This window comes from Drosophila hydei, unplaced genomic scaffold, assembly GCF_003285905.1.
Source record: "Drosophila hydei strain 15085-1641.00,03,60 unplaced genomic scaffold, DhydRS2 tig00000001-arrow-pilon, whole genome shotgun sequence".
In the NCBI taxonomy this organism is placed as follows: Eukaryota; Metazoa; Arthropoda; class Insecta; order Diptera; family Drosophilidae; genus Drosophila; species Drosophila hydei.
The window spans coordinates 7,615,407-7,630,687 of NW_022045643.1; the positions used below are offsets into that span (position 1 = coordinate 7,615,407).

Below are 15,281 nucleotides of genomic sequence, written 5' to 3' on the forward strand. Positions count from 1 at the left end.
ACTGGTACATACTCCTCTGGTAATTTTCGTATCTCTTCGTGAGCATACTTGTACTTTCTATTATTTGTCAATGATCTAAGGATATATCTATCTCCGTCTAACAATTCAGCTATTTGCAACGGTCCTCTAAACTTTGGGCTTAACTTTGTTTGATGCCTTTCTTCACTCTTCAACAACACAAAATCTCCTACTTTGTATCCAACAACCTTAGCCTTGGTTTTATCAAAGTGCGCTTAGTATATGCTGCCGCTGCTGATATATTTTGCACCGCTCAAGCTCTTGATTCTGCCAAATCAACCTCTTGTGTCGTGTCGCATAGTGAAAGCAACCCCAACGGTCGAGCAATCTCATCCAATGCATCCTAAGACCCTTACATAAATTTCCGAAAATATGACGCCAATCCAATAAATTGTCTTAAAGCAGAGACCGACAGCACTAATATCGTAACCCAAAAATTGGACAGATGACTTTAAGAAGAAACACTTTGTAATGATAATCCAGCCTCCGTAGGAACATTTAACACAATGTGTTTGCCAGATCTCCTAAAGCCTGTATAACTAATCGTTGAAAGACAGAAGGTTCGTTTCGAAGTCCGAATGGCATAGATAAAAATTCGTACTGTCCATCTGGTGTCACAACGCGGCATACTCAATAGAATCTGCATGTAAGGGAATTTGATAGTATCCGCTAGCCATATCAAAACATGTAAAATAATAAACTCCTTGAAGTCTATTTATTTGATCGTTTATAAGTGGAAACGGGTATCTATCAGCCACAGTGTTTGAGTTTAATTGTCTATAATCAACACAGAGCCTATCCGAACCATTTTTCTTTTTTTTTTTTTTTTTTTTTTTTTTTTTTTTTTTTTTTTTTACCAATAATATGGGGCTAGCATAAGGTGAACAGCTGGGTCTAATTATGTTGCACGCAGTAGTTCTTCGACTTTATTTCGAACTAATTCTCGTTCACATGGACTCAGTCGATATGGTCTCCTGTTATAAAAGAATCTGAGTAGTTTGTCAACAGTGACTGCAACTTTATTTTATCTGTCCCCTCAAGTTCAGTATCCATTTCGGCTGACTCATTGCCGGTACATAAATTAACTATTTTAGTTCTTACGATCTTAAATTGATTTGATGAGACGACAATATCAAAACCCTGATTTAGTATTTCTCGCCCAATAACAATTTCGCTTTGCATTTGAACTGTTGCCTATGCCTTTTAACATAACAATATTCGTAAATCGTTTACCAGAAAATTTTTTTACTTATCTTTTCTTTCGTCAGTGAGCACTCCGCACCAGAATCGAAGGTTATTTCGAAAACTTGTCCTCTATGGTCCAGATATCCCTTGGGTACTGCAACCTACACTGTTCCACTCGTTTTTCCCGGTTGAATGTTATGTTCTTGTCAGCTTCCTTCCTTGTACACTGAGTGGATATGTGACCCAACTCTCCGCACTTGTAGCAAGTTACACTTGATTTCTCAAGATGATGGACGTCTTGCCTGCCATGTCGTTCCTTGCCATCTGTAAACGGGTTTCGTTGCGTCCTGAGTCGACAATCAATCATTTTATGGCCCAGTTTGCCGCAAAAATGGCACTCTATCGATGATTGTTTTTGTCTTTTTGGATGAATGTCAGTTTGTTGCTCCATAGGTCCACCTTTTCTTTTAGCAAAAGTGAACGCCTTCAGTTCGGACTGCAACTCGCTTCTGGTTCGAACATTTGATGTGAAGCTTAAACGCTGCAGGCGAGCATCAAAACTTGCCAGCAACGCAAGAGTCACAGACACGGCGATTTCTTCTGTTTCCATTTGGCGCCATTTCGTCGATAGTTCTGTAACCATGCGGCTTGCGTGAACTGCAAGATTCTCGCCGTCAGCCGGTCGACTTGACAACATGTTTAGAAACACGGCAGCTGGTGTTTCTATAGTGTCAAAACGCTGGATGAAAAGTTCTTTAAACTCGATCCAGGTGATATTTGCGTAGCACACATGAGAAAGCCATTGAGAAGCGCTTCCCTCTAGTGCTGTACTTAGGGCCACGACCAGTGCACCGCCTTTTAATGAATTTTCTTGTAGAATAATTTCTACAGTGGTACACCACGATGAAGCCTTGGCGCCTGCGATGTCTGGGTTAAATTTCGGCAGTTGCACCGATTTGCTCTGTCCTACGTCAGATGCCGTTGTTTGTAAAGCTTGCACAAGTTCAATTAGATTTTTATTCTGCAACTCCATGATGGTACGCCATGGTCCATCTAATGTTGTAGGTGAAGGGCCAGATCCCACTTCTGATGTCAGATTAGTGTTACTTTCCATTGCGTTAGCGCAGTGAGTTTCGGTCGCACTCGAGTTTTAACAAAGACTGACTCGAGACGCACAATTCTTGTGCGTGTCTTCCACCGAACCACACTCGGCGACAGCGACAGAACGCTGTCGCCCCGCTAAAACGGGACTTTACCAAACTACAAAACTTAGGCAACCAATCACATAATGTTGCAGTTATGTTTCTACGAAAATGCTCGAAGACGCACCAATATATATGAAGTGTGACCTTCAAACATATTACCAGCACGCGCCGGCAAGGCGCCTATACATTTCTACTACCTACTCTCCGACATATATAATAAGAGTCGATAAAAGATTTTAAAAAATACAAAAAGACTTTGTCAGAAGTGGGATTCGAACCCACGCCCTCAGAGAGGACCAGAACACTCACACACACCTTTCTATGAAAGGTAAGAGATTAAAGCTCTTGAGTCTGGCGCCTTAGACCGCTCGGCCATCCTGACATATGTTTGGGTTGGGCTAAAAATCAACGTCACAACATTGATAAACACATATCTAGTTTTAAATTTTAGTATATCTCTATATACATATATAGTTAAAAATATAATAGAACACTTATTTTGTTATATTATTTTTCACAAAGGACTATTTGGCTAGAAGGTAATTGTATAATTTATAATTATGATCATTTTTTCTAGCTTTTTGTTGAAAATAATGTAATAAATACTACTATATTTAAAAAAATAATAATAATGTAATTATTTTATTTAAAAAAGAAATCTTTATCAGATATTTTGTTTGGAAAAAATGTTTGTCAGAAGTGGGATTCGAACCCACGCCCTCAGAGAGGACCAGAACGCTCACATATTCGCCTTTGTATCAAAGGCAAGAGTATTTAGCTCTTGAGTCTGGCGCCTTAGACCGCTCGGCCATCCTGACACGTTGATGATGGGTAGCAAATATACAAATATGAGATTATCGTAAAGGATCATTTTTAGAACCAACAATAAATTATATATATTAAATTTATTAGTAAGCTTGCATAACAAAAAAGTAAAAAGTATAAAGTATTTTTTGCCAATAACTAACAAACGTAAAGTAAATTAAAAAAAAAATGTATAATAATAATAAAAAAAATTTGTCAGAAGTGGGATTCGAACCCACGCCCTCAGAGAGGACCAGAACGCTCGTACACAACCCTCAGTTCGAAGGCAAGAGTTTAAGCTCTTGAGTCTGGCGCCTTAGACCGCTCGGCCATCCTGACATGTTGCGAGCGACGAGCTAACAGCCGAGTTGTTACTTCTGCCTCAGAGAGGCGGGCGTGCAAGCTATTTATAGAACAAGCAATAATATTAGATAACAAAACGAGCACGCAACATAGGAAAGTTTATTTAACAATTGCGCGCTGCTATGCATGTGTGTGAATCAGTGAGTGGGTGTGTGTGTTTGTGTGAGCGTCAGAGTTGGAAGCTTGCGGCCTAGCAACACCTATTTTAAGATAATATATTCAATTCACATGTACAGTGGCTTATAGAAGTATGAGAACGAAAGGAGGGAATGAAATTTAACTTAAACTATAGTGAGTCCCATAAAAATGAATATATGAATAAAAATTTGTTATATATCGCTTTCTTTATCTGTCTTATAATTATCTTTTTTATGCCAAATTCATGTTGATGTGCTTGCTTGTTCTTTGCCAATTACCACTGTACTTGCAATTGCTACTTCTCGAATTTCAGTGGCCATTTTATGCATGGCTTAAACGTTGCTAAAATGTAACCTGAGCACCGCTTCCGGCAGGGCAATCAAAACGAGCTCTCGCAGATGCTGAAGTTGCTGCCCTCGGGCCTCATCATAAAAATCACACAAACCGCAGCCAACAATTGATGCGCCACGGGTTCAAGTCAATTGCAGAGTCCGCAGGCGACGACTGCTGGCAGAGAGGCGCGTGCTTCAGCCCAAGCTGCCAGAAGAGTTAACCACAGGCTGCGGGAAGAGAGCCCTCCCGACTGCATTTGTCAGCTATAAAAAAGAAGAGAAAAGAGTATTCAATACTCTCGCACATTACGGCCTATCAAATGCAGCTCCGGCAGCCGTCCGAATCGCCTGGGGCTTTGGCATTGAAATCGACAGGGCACACAACACAGAGACTTGGAAACTCCTCATGCAAAACGCATGAAACAATGGGATTTACGTGCTTCCAGCTGTTATGGATGCAATCGGATACATCAGTCCAAATGGGATACATGTGCACCAGCCACTGGCTGGGCAAATGGATTTTGGTCTCTGCATTTTAAACAGTAATGACAGACGTAAGCTCCCGAGGGTCGGATAGAGCCGAGGAGGGGAGGCGAGGCGACTCTCGCCTCTCCAGGCTGACCAGAGCAGCCAAGCCAAAAAGTTTGTTGTGTTAATTTTCAATGCATATAAATTCATTGGATGCTCCAGACAGGGGATCAGTCTGTGTCTGTGTCTGTGTCTGTCTCGGTGTCTCGGGTGCGCGTTGTGGGGCGTCGGTTTTCAAATAGCCACAAAGCCAGACCGGCGGAGCACAGCGCCTGCCCAGTGTCAGGTCAGTCGCTGGACCAGACGCTTGCACTTTAAATGCTCCAGCAGAGTGTCCATTGCTGGCTTTTGCCTGTCGCTCAACCTGTCAACGTCGTCTGGTAATCGAAGCCCTCGCCTTTTGTCCCCAAAAAAGAGTTTTCCACAGGGGAAAATGTGAGTAAAGGTAATTGTATGCCCTTAATTGTTCTTAACACTTAAGAGGCCATATAATGCCTAACTAATTATAAGTGTTTGATATCTTAGGCCAGCACTGTGAGGTTCAAGTTGAAGCTATCAAATTTCTGTTAAGCTACAGAAATTTGCTTTAGTGCTATAAGTAATCACAATATTATTATTTTATTTTGTTATCAGGACAAATACTATTCCAAAATAATTGTCTTGATAATTCAAACTATATATAAATTTATAAAAATAAAAAAAAATGTTACTCAAACTTGGGCTCGTCCGGGATTTGAACCCGGGACCTCCCGCACCCTAAGCGGAAATCATACCCCTAGACCAACGAGCCAGTTGAACAATGAGCGACTAAATCATTAAATCAATGCATCACACTTGGCGCTCAAGTGCTTTCTTATGTTTTTTGTTGAATTAATTATGTATGTAAATTGTTGATTCAGCGAAAAACCCGTTTACAATAATAAAGTAACAAATTGAGGCATTTTATGGAGCTCGGCGCTGGCTGGTATTATCAGACAGACCTTGCTGAACTCTGACGATCACTTTGTCACATTGTCACATTGCTTAAGTGGTTATTAGCTGCTAAATAGCTATTTGAGACTTACGGGCAGTCGTTCCCATGGCTAATCAAGCGGAGTTTTTGACCCAACAGCTGCTACATCCGCCAATATTGATTGGAAATCCGCCCCATATGCTGACCGCGATAAATCTGAGTTTTGCCTATGGCAGCGGCAGCGGCAGCGGCATCTGTGTGCCACAGAATCCAAAAATTATGCGCCAGCAGAGAGTCCATTTGCCAAAGTGGCGAACGGGTCGAGTCCAGCCCGTAGCCAGGAGCAGCAGCACACACATCCTTTCGACTCTGCAGTGCCTTTTGTCACTGATTGTAATCTCTGAAAGCGCTGCTCGTTAACATTATTGTGCGGCCAGCTTGATAATGCATTGCTCTTTTTTATTTATTTTTTATTCCCTCTGGTTTTTTTTTGTTTTTTTTTTTTTTTGGCTAGCTGTTGCTCTTCGTATTGTAACAAATCATATGCCAAGTGGAGGGTGACCCGCATAAACTGACTTGATTCGCTGTGGTTACCCTGCTGCTGCCATTTGGCAGACAGGCGACGCGATCTGTTGTACAGTGGCCAAAACTATATGAACATATGAATATAATAATTAAATATTTATATTTCTGAAAAAAAAAAACAGGTTTAGATAACACAAAAAAATTCAAAATATATTAAAATAAAATAAAAACAGATATATTTGTTATATAATTTATATTGTATATATTTATTGTATTAATTAATTCACAAAATTATTATTCATTAATTTTCATCTGCAATAATTATATTTTCAATAAAAAAGTGGTTTTTCAAGAAAACAATTTAAATAATATTTTTTATATTTTTTTAAACCCTAGAAGTAAAATATATGACTTGAACTTTTTTAAATATTAAAAACAAATATATAAATAATATTTTATTATTTGTTTTAAAAGTTAAATCATTTTTTTAAATTTAAATTATTTTAAGCTATTATTTTAAAATTCTTTTTAACACAAAATTAAATAAAAATAAGTTGTTTTAATATTTATTTTTTTAACTGAACTAAATTGAAATTCTCTTACTAGTTTCATAATGCATTTTGTATTTTCAGCCCACTGTGTGCAGTTTTCAATCTGCTTCATAGATACCCCCTCCCATGCCTACCCTCTTGTTTAAAGGGATTCACTTTTTATGCGCTGTGTGGGCCTCTTGCTAATATTTGAACAAATGCTTAGGGGGCACACATCAAAGTTGGCCCAGTTAGAAGTTACTGAACTCTCATATGGTCAGTTTTTCAATTTATGTGCTCGGTAAACACACTTAAAATTTCTTTGCAACTGTTTCGGTTTGAAGGTACGCGCAATAAATGATGGCTTCATTAAGGATTTAGGGGTTGCAACTGCTTTTTTATGTCTTAATTCGGCTAAAAAGTTGCATGGCAATTTGAAGTGGTTGCTTTTTCGGGCTGACAGAGCTGCGGGCCATCGCCCCCCGCTGGGCTCATTTGTTACGTCACAGATGTTATGATTTTTTTTGTGCTTCCTTTCACATTTCCATTTAGCCTTGTTGTCTTTTGGCGGCTTGTAAGCGTTCGTGTAATTAAACTGTAGCCACTGAATTTAGGCGAAGCTTGCATTAGGTCGGCGTCTCATTTGAATTCATTAGCCCACAGCTCGCATAGTGCGTAATTTTGCTCTTCAATGAATTTTCATGTTTTTGGGAATTTTCTACTATTACTCATTTTAATTGCGCATCGAGTGTGTGTGGAGGGATTTTCCGTCTTATTCATTTTTAAGGGTAGCTTCAGTTACGTGTGCAGCACTGTAGTTGACAGCTCTGTTGCTTTGCCTAATGGCGCTGGGGATTTGGACTCTGAGCTTGATGGAGCATAAAAATGCCCAGCATAATTAAATAAATAGTTAAATGGCGAAGCCACGTTATAGAGGAATAAGCCTTCCAGTTGAGAGATAAAGAAATTCCTAAACTTAAAGATACTTTTAGAGTAAAAATGTGTTTGTATAGACCCTATTAATATACATCATGCATCTGGCTAATCTAGTTCAGTTCAGCTCTTGGCAACTCCCTGAGCCACCCAGCTAGCCAATGTTGCACTCAGCGCGGCTCAGTTTGAAGTGCAGTCAACTTATGCAACATTAACACTTAATGCACACTGTGTTTTGTGTCTTCGGTGGGCGGGCTGTGTGGCAACCTTTGCCTTCTGGCCAACACACAGCACAATGCAGCGTTTGCTTTGCGTCTTTGCCAGCTGTCGGTTGTCTTCATCATCTTCAAAGCCCTAGCGGTTTGGTGGCCTTTAACAGCTCGCCTGCTGCTCGCTCCTATGCCAACTACATCGACTCCTTGCTGTTTACATAACCATGGCCGCATGCCACTTTGGTGGGCGTGGCCAGCCAGAAGAGAAACACTGTGCTAAATTTAATGCACGACCATACAAAGCGCTCCCATATGCAGCTCCATCTCCAGCTCTAGCTGAAGCCTTGCTTAACTGCCCTTTCATCAGGTTTTCGGTCATATATTTTGCAACTCGCGATGTCGATCATGCCAGCGATGCTGGCAAAGATCTTACGAACCCATAATTACGATCTTTGTGTGAAATATATATATATATATATATATTTATATATATATAAAATTACTCTGAGCAGAGTCTGGAATCTAGGCACGTTTTTTTTCTCCTTCTGCTGCTGCTCCCTACGATCTGAACATGATTTAAAGGGCAGACGGCCTGCTCTGTGCCAGTGTTTGTTGATTTTCCTGTTGAAAGTGATTGTATTTTATAGATTGTTTAACAAAGACTAGACGTAGCTGTTGTGCCCGAGCAACGTGCCGAGCGTGTTTACCTTTTGCAGGGAAGATGCGACTTTGGTGGCGCACCATGAAAAATGTGTGCACCACAATCCAGATTCAGCGAATTGCAAGCAAAACTGAAAGTGCTGTGAAGTATATACAATAAATAAGTCGGAGCATGTGAAATTATATTCGCTCAGCAGCAATAGCCATAAATTTTAGCTATAGTCAATATGGACTTATCAAGATCGTGGGCGGAACTGGCATGGAAATATGAAATGGAAACTTCCTTATCAGAGAATTGCCTTATTATAGACCAAAAATTTGTTGAATTTTATATATTATATATAAGTTTAATTCTTGGTTAAAAAGGAGAAATGGATTGCAGTTATTCTATGCTAAGAAAACGATGACCAAGCAAGACTGATACTATTTCTATTAATTATTTAAAATCAGTTGTTTAAGTTATTGATATTATTTAAGTTTTAACAAATTATTTTAAATTGGCCATTTAATTATAAATTATGCATTAGTCTGTAAAGTATGTAAAAATATTTTAAAAGTATAAAAATTGTGACTAAGTGATTTGTTTCGTCAGCCATATCTGGATGAGCCAATTGATCCTCGATGATGTGCAATTCAATATATTTTCTTTATACTCTGCAGAGCAAACTGAAGTCCTTAACTTATGCTAATAAACCAAAACCATTTTGGAATAGTTCTTAAGCAACATTAAAGTTGCCAAAATACCACCCCATGCATTGCACTGACTCAACCATATTTGAACCTTAAGCTAGAGACTTACCATTAAAACCATAGCAATCATTTGAATGATAAGCTTTTACTCATATAACGGCATAAATGTAGCTTTCAAATAAAATAATAAACATTATAAAATCTTCAGCTAATTTTGCTTAATTGCACTTTCTTGTTTTACCTCTCTTACATGGTCACCCCCTACAAAAGCTGATTATTACCTTTGAACTTTATTTAGCTGCATTAGTGCATTTCTTACTAGTCCAGCATAGCCAATGGCTCACTCAATCAAAGCCAACTGTGGTGAGTACTTTAATCAAGGACTGCAAGGACACGACGGGCATTTGCTGCGTTTATCTAGCAGCTGAAATGAGTCAACAATCCGCATATCATCAAAATATATAAAACTCTACCCCACTCACATGATGATGATGATGATGATGATGAAAGTAGGGGCCGTTGATGGTTCCTAGCATTGAATGTCCGAAAAGCTTAGTGCATAATGCGCCCCTAAAGTCGACTGGCAAAACGGTAAATATATGAATTGGCTTTTGAGCTGGGCCATGGTCTGGGGAGGGCTTAGAGAGCGGACACTCGCGCCAAATGGCTTTATGTGCTTCAGTAAATTTACACCTCGTAATCGAGATGAGTGTTCCGCCCACTCAAAGGACTGCCGAAAACGGCAAAAAGGAGCAGCTGTTACATGACAAAGATTAGCGCTGCGCTCCCGAGCTTTGGTTGCTGTCGCACAAATTTTCATTTTTATGAGCATGAAGGCAGCATTAAAGCCAAACATTTGGCCATTTGAGTTATGGGTCATACGGATTGCGATAGGATGCCGTACAAGTTGGCCAGGGCCAAGTCAATTATATATATATATATGTATGTAGAAATAACAACAGCAGCAGGCAGGCAGGCAAGCAGACAAACACGTACATCAGCTCCAATGAATGGTGTTTGCCCTTGCTATAGTGCAGCAGTGCAACAGCATCACAGGAACACCATTAACTGATTTGCATTTCAATCTTAGCCAAGCGATGCTGGCGGCATGTGTTTAGTTTTGGCAAACCTGTTTCTCGGCCCCCAAGTGGAAGTCAAGCTGTAAAAAGGCAGCTGCAATTGCAGCTAGAGCTGGCGGCGTGACACGACCATGGACGAGCTCATATTATTATTGGGCAAGCAACGCACATCTCTAGCGACGGGGAGCAGCAACAACACTTGCCAAGTGAGATCCCGACCCTCGACTTCTTATGCTTTGGTTTTGCTTGCACCGTGACTTAAAATGCAAATGAAAATGCAATCATTGTTTAATCTCGTACAGCGCCAGCAACAGCAGCAGCAACAACAGCAACAGCAGCAACGGCAACAGTTGCTGTTGTTACGATCGCCAGTGAAGCATCCAGCAACAACTTGCAACATGTTTGCCATGCCCGATATGAGATTCAGGAAGCTTCAGCCACAGATACACCATTTTTGATAATATACAAAGAGGTGACGGCGGTGAAGGTGGCTGAGGCGGCTGCAATGGCTAGACACTGCAGTCAATCCATGTTACATGGACCGACCACAGGCCCCCTTTTTGCCACTCGCAGCGACTGATGCAACTCAAAAAGTTTGCTGCTGTGTGATAAATTCTTGGCATGACTGCGCACAGAGCAACGCTGAGCAACAAACGGATTTCTACAAGAGTTTTCTATCAAATAACATGAAAATTAGATCGCATTTTGGGATTGCAGTTGCTGCTGTTGCTGCTGTTGCTGTCATAAGCTCGAGGCAGCCAGCAGCTTGGCCAGCGATGTCTTCGCTGTTCGAGTATGGCAGCTAGATTGTGGCGAAAGAATTGGTAGCTAATGTGATGGCCCGATTATGACTACATTGAAAAATTGTATACCGGCTTTGATAAGTGCCAAAGATATTTGGGGGAACCACGCAGCAACGGACAACAGGGATACAATTAATTTAAAATATTTTATATGACATGTTCAACTGTGAATGAATTGTTGATAATTTTATGATTGATGAGATATAGAAATCGTAAAAGATATATTAAAATATCAACTCAGATTTATTATTCAAAATATCAGAAATAATTTTAATAATAATTAATATAATATAACAATTATTATAAATACATAAATAAGAGTAATATAATATAAATAAATAAAAAAATATTTTGGTCTAATACATAATTTTTTATATTTTAATGAACGATCGAAACAGTGAAATATAAGTGTATATATGTATATATAAATATATTATATTATATATATAAATATATATATATATATATATATAAGAGATTCGTTTACTTAGGTGCTTTCTAAATAGTACTTATTTGTTAAAAAATGTAATTGCCTGAGATGATACCTATATTTTATTTACTTACACATCTAAATAAATTAGTAAAATATTAAAAACATTTTTCTTTGTCTAAAATAATAAATGAAATATAAATTTATTTACCTGTTTTCTTAACCAAATTTACTTTTGCAATGAATTGAAATTTAAGAGTTTTTGTATACAAAATAAATTAGAAATATTTTTTAGCTACTTCCATAAATTAGCATATTTATTGATGAAAGAAATAGTCTTATATTTAATTAACTAGATACCTTTTTTAAATAATATAAGCTCCCAGCCCAAAAACTAGTTAGGCAAAATACATTCAGTTCTCTCTTCATTTTGTTTAAATAAACAACTTTAGTCTGTATATTTCTATGTTCAGCGTACTCATTGAATTTGTATATAATTAAGAGATTGCTTAAGTTGAACAAAATATTGTTGGCCAAGGACATTTGTCTTGTGTGTCGATCTGTGGGTTTCTAACCTTCGTGGCGAATCTAATTGGCAACGCCTTTTGCCACTGCAAGTGACAGGAAATATTCATGCCCAGTGCCGGGAAACTAATTAACCTGAAAACAAAATGTTTTTTTCCAAGGAAATGATACAATTTCGCGCGCCCAAGCCACACACACACATAACAAGTGAGACCCTTAAAAAACACATTTTATTTTACGGCTGGCAAAGCGAAAAAAGTAAAAAATAAAAACAAAAATAAAAAGCGAAGCTGCTTATGCCCAGCAGCTGCCTAAAAAATAAAAACAAGCCAACAGGCAGCTACCGCTTATCCGCATCCGCAGCCGCAACAGCATCCTCAAAGCATGGAGTCCTCGTCAAGGCCGTTGGATCCACACACACACACACACACAGACCAAGTTTGGTCTCGGCCTGCCAAAGTCTTCAGCGGCATGAAGCCCTCCACTGGGCCCCTTGATGCCATATCAACAGCCTCGTTGTCGTCATCATCATCATCATCATCATCACCATTATCGTCATAATCATCGTCGACGTCGACGTCAGTGTGTTGTCGTTTATCTTGGCTTCATTATCGCTTCATTAATTGCTAATTAACCATGTTCTACATGCCCCATTCGAAGAGCACTGGCTTTTTATAAAATGTGCAAGGCGTGGAAATATTACCAGGCCACCATCGCTCGCTCGCTAGCTCCCTGCCCGCCTTGTTAGTTGGCCTTTTTGTAAGTGCAAATAAGTCGAAATCATGCCAAGTGAACGCGTCCCGCGTTTTATCGCGCTTTAATCTAATGCAATTTGTAAATGGCATCAGGCGCAGGCGGACAGCAGGCAGGTTTGGCCAGAGCCCAGATATAGAGAGCGAGGCGGGTAGAGAGTATGTGTAACTAGGCCAAAGGGTCTCAGTTTCAGTCACTCGATTCCAGTTGGTCTCTGTCTGCTTGCCACTTGCCACTCGCCACATAAATTAAAGCAAATATTTTTGCTTATTTATTTGCCTGTTGCCGTTGTTGACCAGCCGCAGGCCAATTAATTAATTTATGAAAGCAGCCAACAAAATACACACAAACACACACACACACATAAAAGAAACAGCAACTGATATAGTGAGAGGCAGAGAGTGGGCCGCACAATCAAAGCGCATATGTAATTAGATCTAGTGTATTCGGTATGTAAACAGAACTAGAATAAAAACTGGGGCTGCAAGGCCACGAAAGTGAGACGCATTTAGTTATTCAAAGCATTTCAAGTTGTGGCAAAGGCAAAGGGATGTAGGAGAGTAACTGATGTTAGTTAGCACTAAGTCAAATCATAATTTTTATATATATTTCCAAAAGATTTCTCTACTTAAGACTAGCTTCTCTTAGTATCCATAATTTATTCACGACAGAGCGTGACTAAATAATGGAAAGAAAAATGGAGCATAGAGCAAGGAGAGTGGAGTATGAAATGCTTGCTGGGAACGCATCAGAATCAGCCCCATAATCTACATTTTTAAATAGTTTTTCTAAGTGTGTGTTAAATTAAATTAAATATATACAAAACGTGTTCTTAAATATATTTTTTCCAAGATTTTCTATGCATAAGAGACTTTTCTCTGTTAATATTTTAAAAATATATTCTGAGCTAAGTTTAATCGCATTTTTTTTAAATTTCTGTGACAAATTTGCAACTGCCCGTATTAATAATGTACGCTTAAAAAGCAGGTGATTCTAACAAAAAATCTGTATTCTTTGAATATATTTAATAAATATTAAAAAAAATGTTTTGCCTAGTCAGAATTTATATATTTTTAAGGCTAAGTGTGTGAGTTTCTAGTGTTATTATAATAAAATAAATATTAAAAAAGTGTTGAGTTCTCCCATTTCTTTCAAAATTTTTTAACTGTAAATGTTATAAAGAAGATCTCAGTTTAATCAAATTTTATATACATTTTAACACATTCTATATGAAACTTGCCAGACTAGTTATATATTTAGAATACGAATATATCTTATTCCAATTATAAGACTCCAGGGTCGAACTCTAGCGTCGCCTGAGACAAAGGGAAATTCCTTTACTCGAAAGTGCGATAGGTCCTTATTGAAAATAACATTAAACACATTCCCACATGAACATATTTCCTGTAATAAGCCTCACATTCATACCATCAACAGCTCTTAGCCTCAAGTTATCTCTTGTAATCGTATCATTATTTTAGTCAAATATAACCTGGAAGAACAAAAACCTTATGTAAAATACATTAGGGCTTAGCCAAAAGACAACCAAATGCGGCTCCAGCAACGCCTTTGGTGTTGACTTGTTAAGGCCACGTAAATAGGCAAAAGGATTTTCCACTTGAAGAAAGCCAAGACAAGAGAAAAAAAACCAAGAAAAGGAGGTAGAATCAGCTAGGACTCTTTGACTTACACTTACTCGTGTTGCTGCTGTTCTTCCAGTTGGCTGCGTTGGCTGCCAGCTTTTGGTGCCAAACCGCAAAAGGCGCAACGCGCACAGCAACTGGTTAAAAGATTAACCAGAAGTAGCAGCAGTGGCAGCCAAGTCGAGCTGATAAGTTGAGGCTGGCTGACTGAGACTGGGACTTGGGCCTGGCAAGTGACCGTGGCAGGGTCCTGGGCCGTGGTACGTTTAATTAAATCAAAGTTAATTAATGCTAACGTATTCATAAACAGGGTCATCAAACACCAAAACGCCAGCCAGTCCTTCAGATGCTCGCCTTTGTGTGTGTGTGTGTGTTTGCCTTACTTTGTATAATTATGTAATATTTTTGCCTGACGGAGCTTGGCTGTTGAATATGCAACGACAGAGCACAGACACAGCAGACCTCCTGCCCCACGTCTAGAATCCTTGTCAGCAACAGAAGCGTCGCAACAGCTACTCGATTGATGCAGCAGCGAGTCGCATCATCGCGAGTCGCATCATCAATGGGCGCTGCTCTACGGTAATTATGCCGAAAAGGCTTAAAACAAACTTTTCGACTTTGTGCAATTAAAAAGAAATATTTCAAATATTTATATACATATTTTCAACAGATACAATTAGACGAAATGCCTGGCAGGCAAACAATGTCAACACCGACTTTCAACTTCCCAAGTGGTTCCTTGATATATACATATATACATATATATATAGCAACCTGGCTGACCTTAACTTCAAAGTCGCTCTTCGAGTTTTTGCTGCCATGGAATTTAATTAGACCGCGAATTCTGTGCTTCAGAGTTTATGTTTATGAGTTGGGTAGGTGACTTGAGTTAGGCAGATGTGTTCAGGACAGCTGAGAACAGAATTAAGAAAGGACAGCCAACGTCCATAAATCGATGTCGCAATCAATAAAA

The 15,281-nt window shown here is 39.0% G+C and overlaps 1 protein-coding gene and 4 non-coding genes across 5 annotated transcripts; all 5 read right to left on the reverse strand.

The window, feature by feature from the left end:
- Window positions 1-2,665: 2,665 nt before the first annotated feature.
- Trnal-caa lies at window positions 2,666-2,790 on the reverse strand. Its single transcript has 2 exons — window positions 2,753-2,790; window positions 2,666-2,710 (listed from the first exon to the last, which is right to left on the reverse strand). It is a non-coding gene; the product is annotated as a tRNA-Leu (tRNA).
- Window positions 2,791-3,099: 309 nt separating this feature from the next.
- Window positions 3,100-3,226, reverse strand: Trnal-caa. The gene is made up of 2 exons: window positions 3,189-3,226; window positions 3,100-3,144 (listed from the first exon to the last, which is right to left on the reverse strand). It is a non-coding gene; the product is annotated as a tRNA-Leu (tRNA).
- A 200-nt stretch (window positions 3,227-3,426) lies between these two features.
- On the reverse strand, window positions 3,427-3,551 carry Trnal-caa. The gene is made up of 2 exons: window positions 3,514-3,551; window positions 3,427-3,471 (listed from the first exon to the last, which is right to left on the reverse strand). It is a non-coding gene; the product is annotated as a tRNA-Leu (tRNA).
- A 1,740-nt stretch (window positions 3,552-5,291) lies between these two features.
- On the reverse strand, window positions 5,292-5,363 carry Trnap-agg. Its single transcript has one exon. It is a non-coding gene; the product is annotated as a tRNA-Pro (tRNA).
- Window positions 5,364-13,983: 8,620 nt separating this feature from the next.
- On the reverse strand, window positions 13,984-14,846 carry LOC111604536. Its single transcript, XM_023322635.2, has 2 exons — window positions 14,362-14,846; window positions 13,984-14,157 (listed from the first exon to the last, which is right to left on the reverse strand). Exons 1-2 carry the CDS (start codon window positions 14,622-14,624, stop codon window positions 14,112-14,114), a joined length of 309 nt encoding a protein of 102 aa, XP_023178403.1. The 5' UTR covers window positions 14,625-14,846; the 3' UTR covers window positions 13,984-14,111.
- Window positions 14,847-15,281: the final 435 nt, after the last annotated feature.

Coding starts and splice junctions, on each gene's coding strand:
- LOC111604536 (XM_023322635.2), bottom strand. CDS start 14,624: ATGACCCTGTTTATGAATACGTTAGCATTAATTAACTTTGATTTAATT. Junction 14,158..14,361: donor GAAGAACAGCAGCAACACGA/GTAAGTGTAAGT, acceptor TTGTTCTTCCAG/GTTATATTTGACTAAAATAA.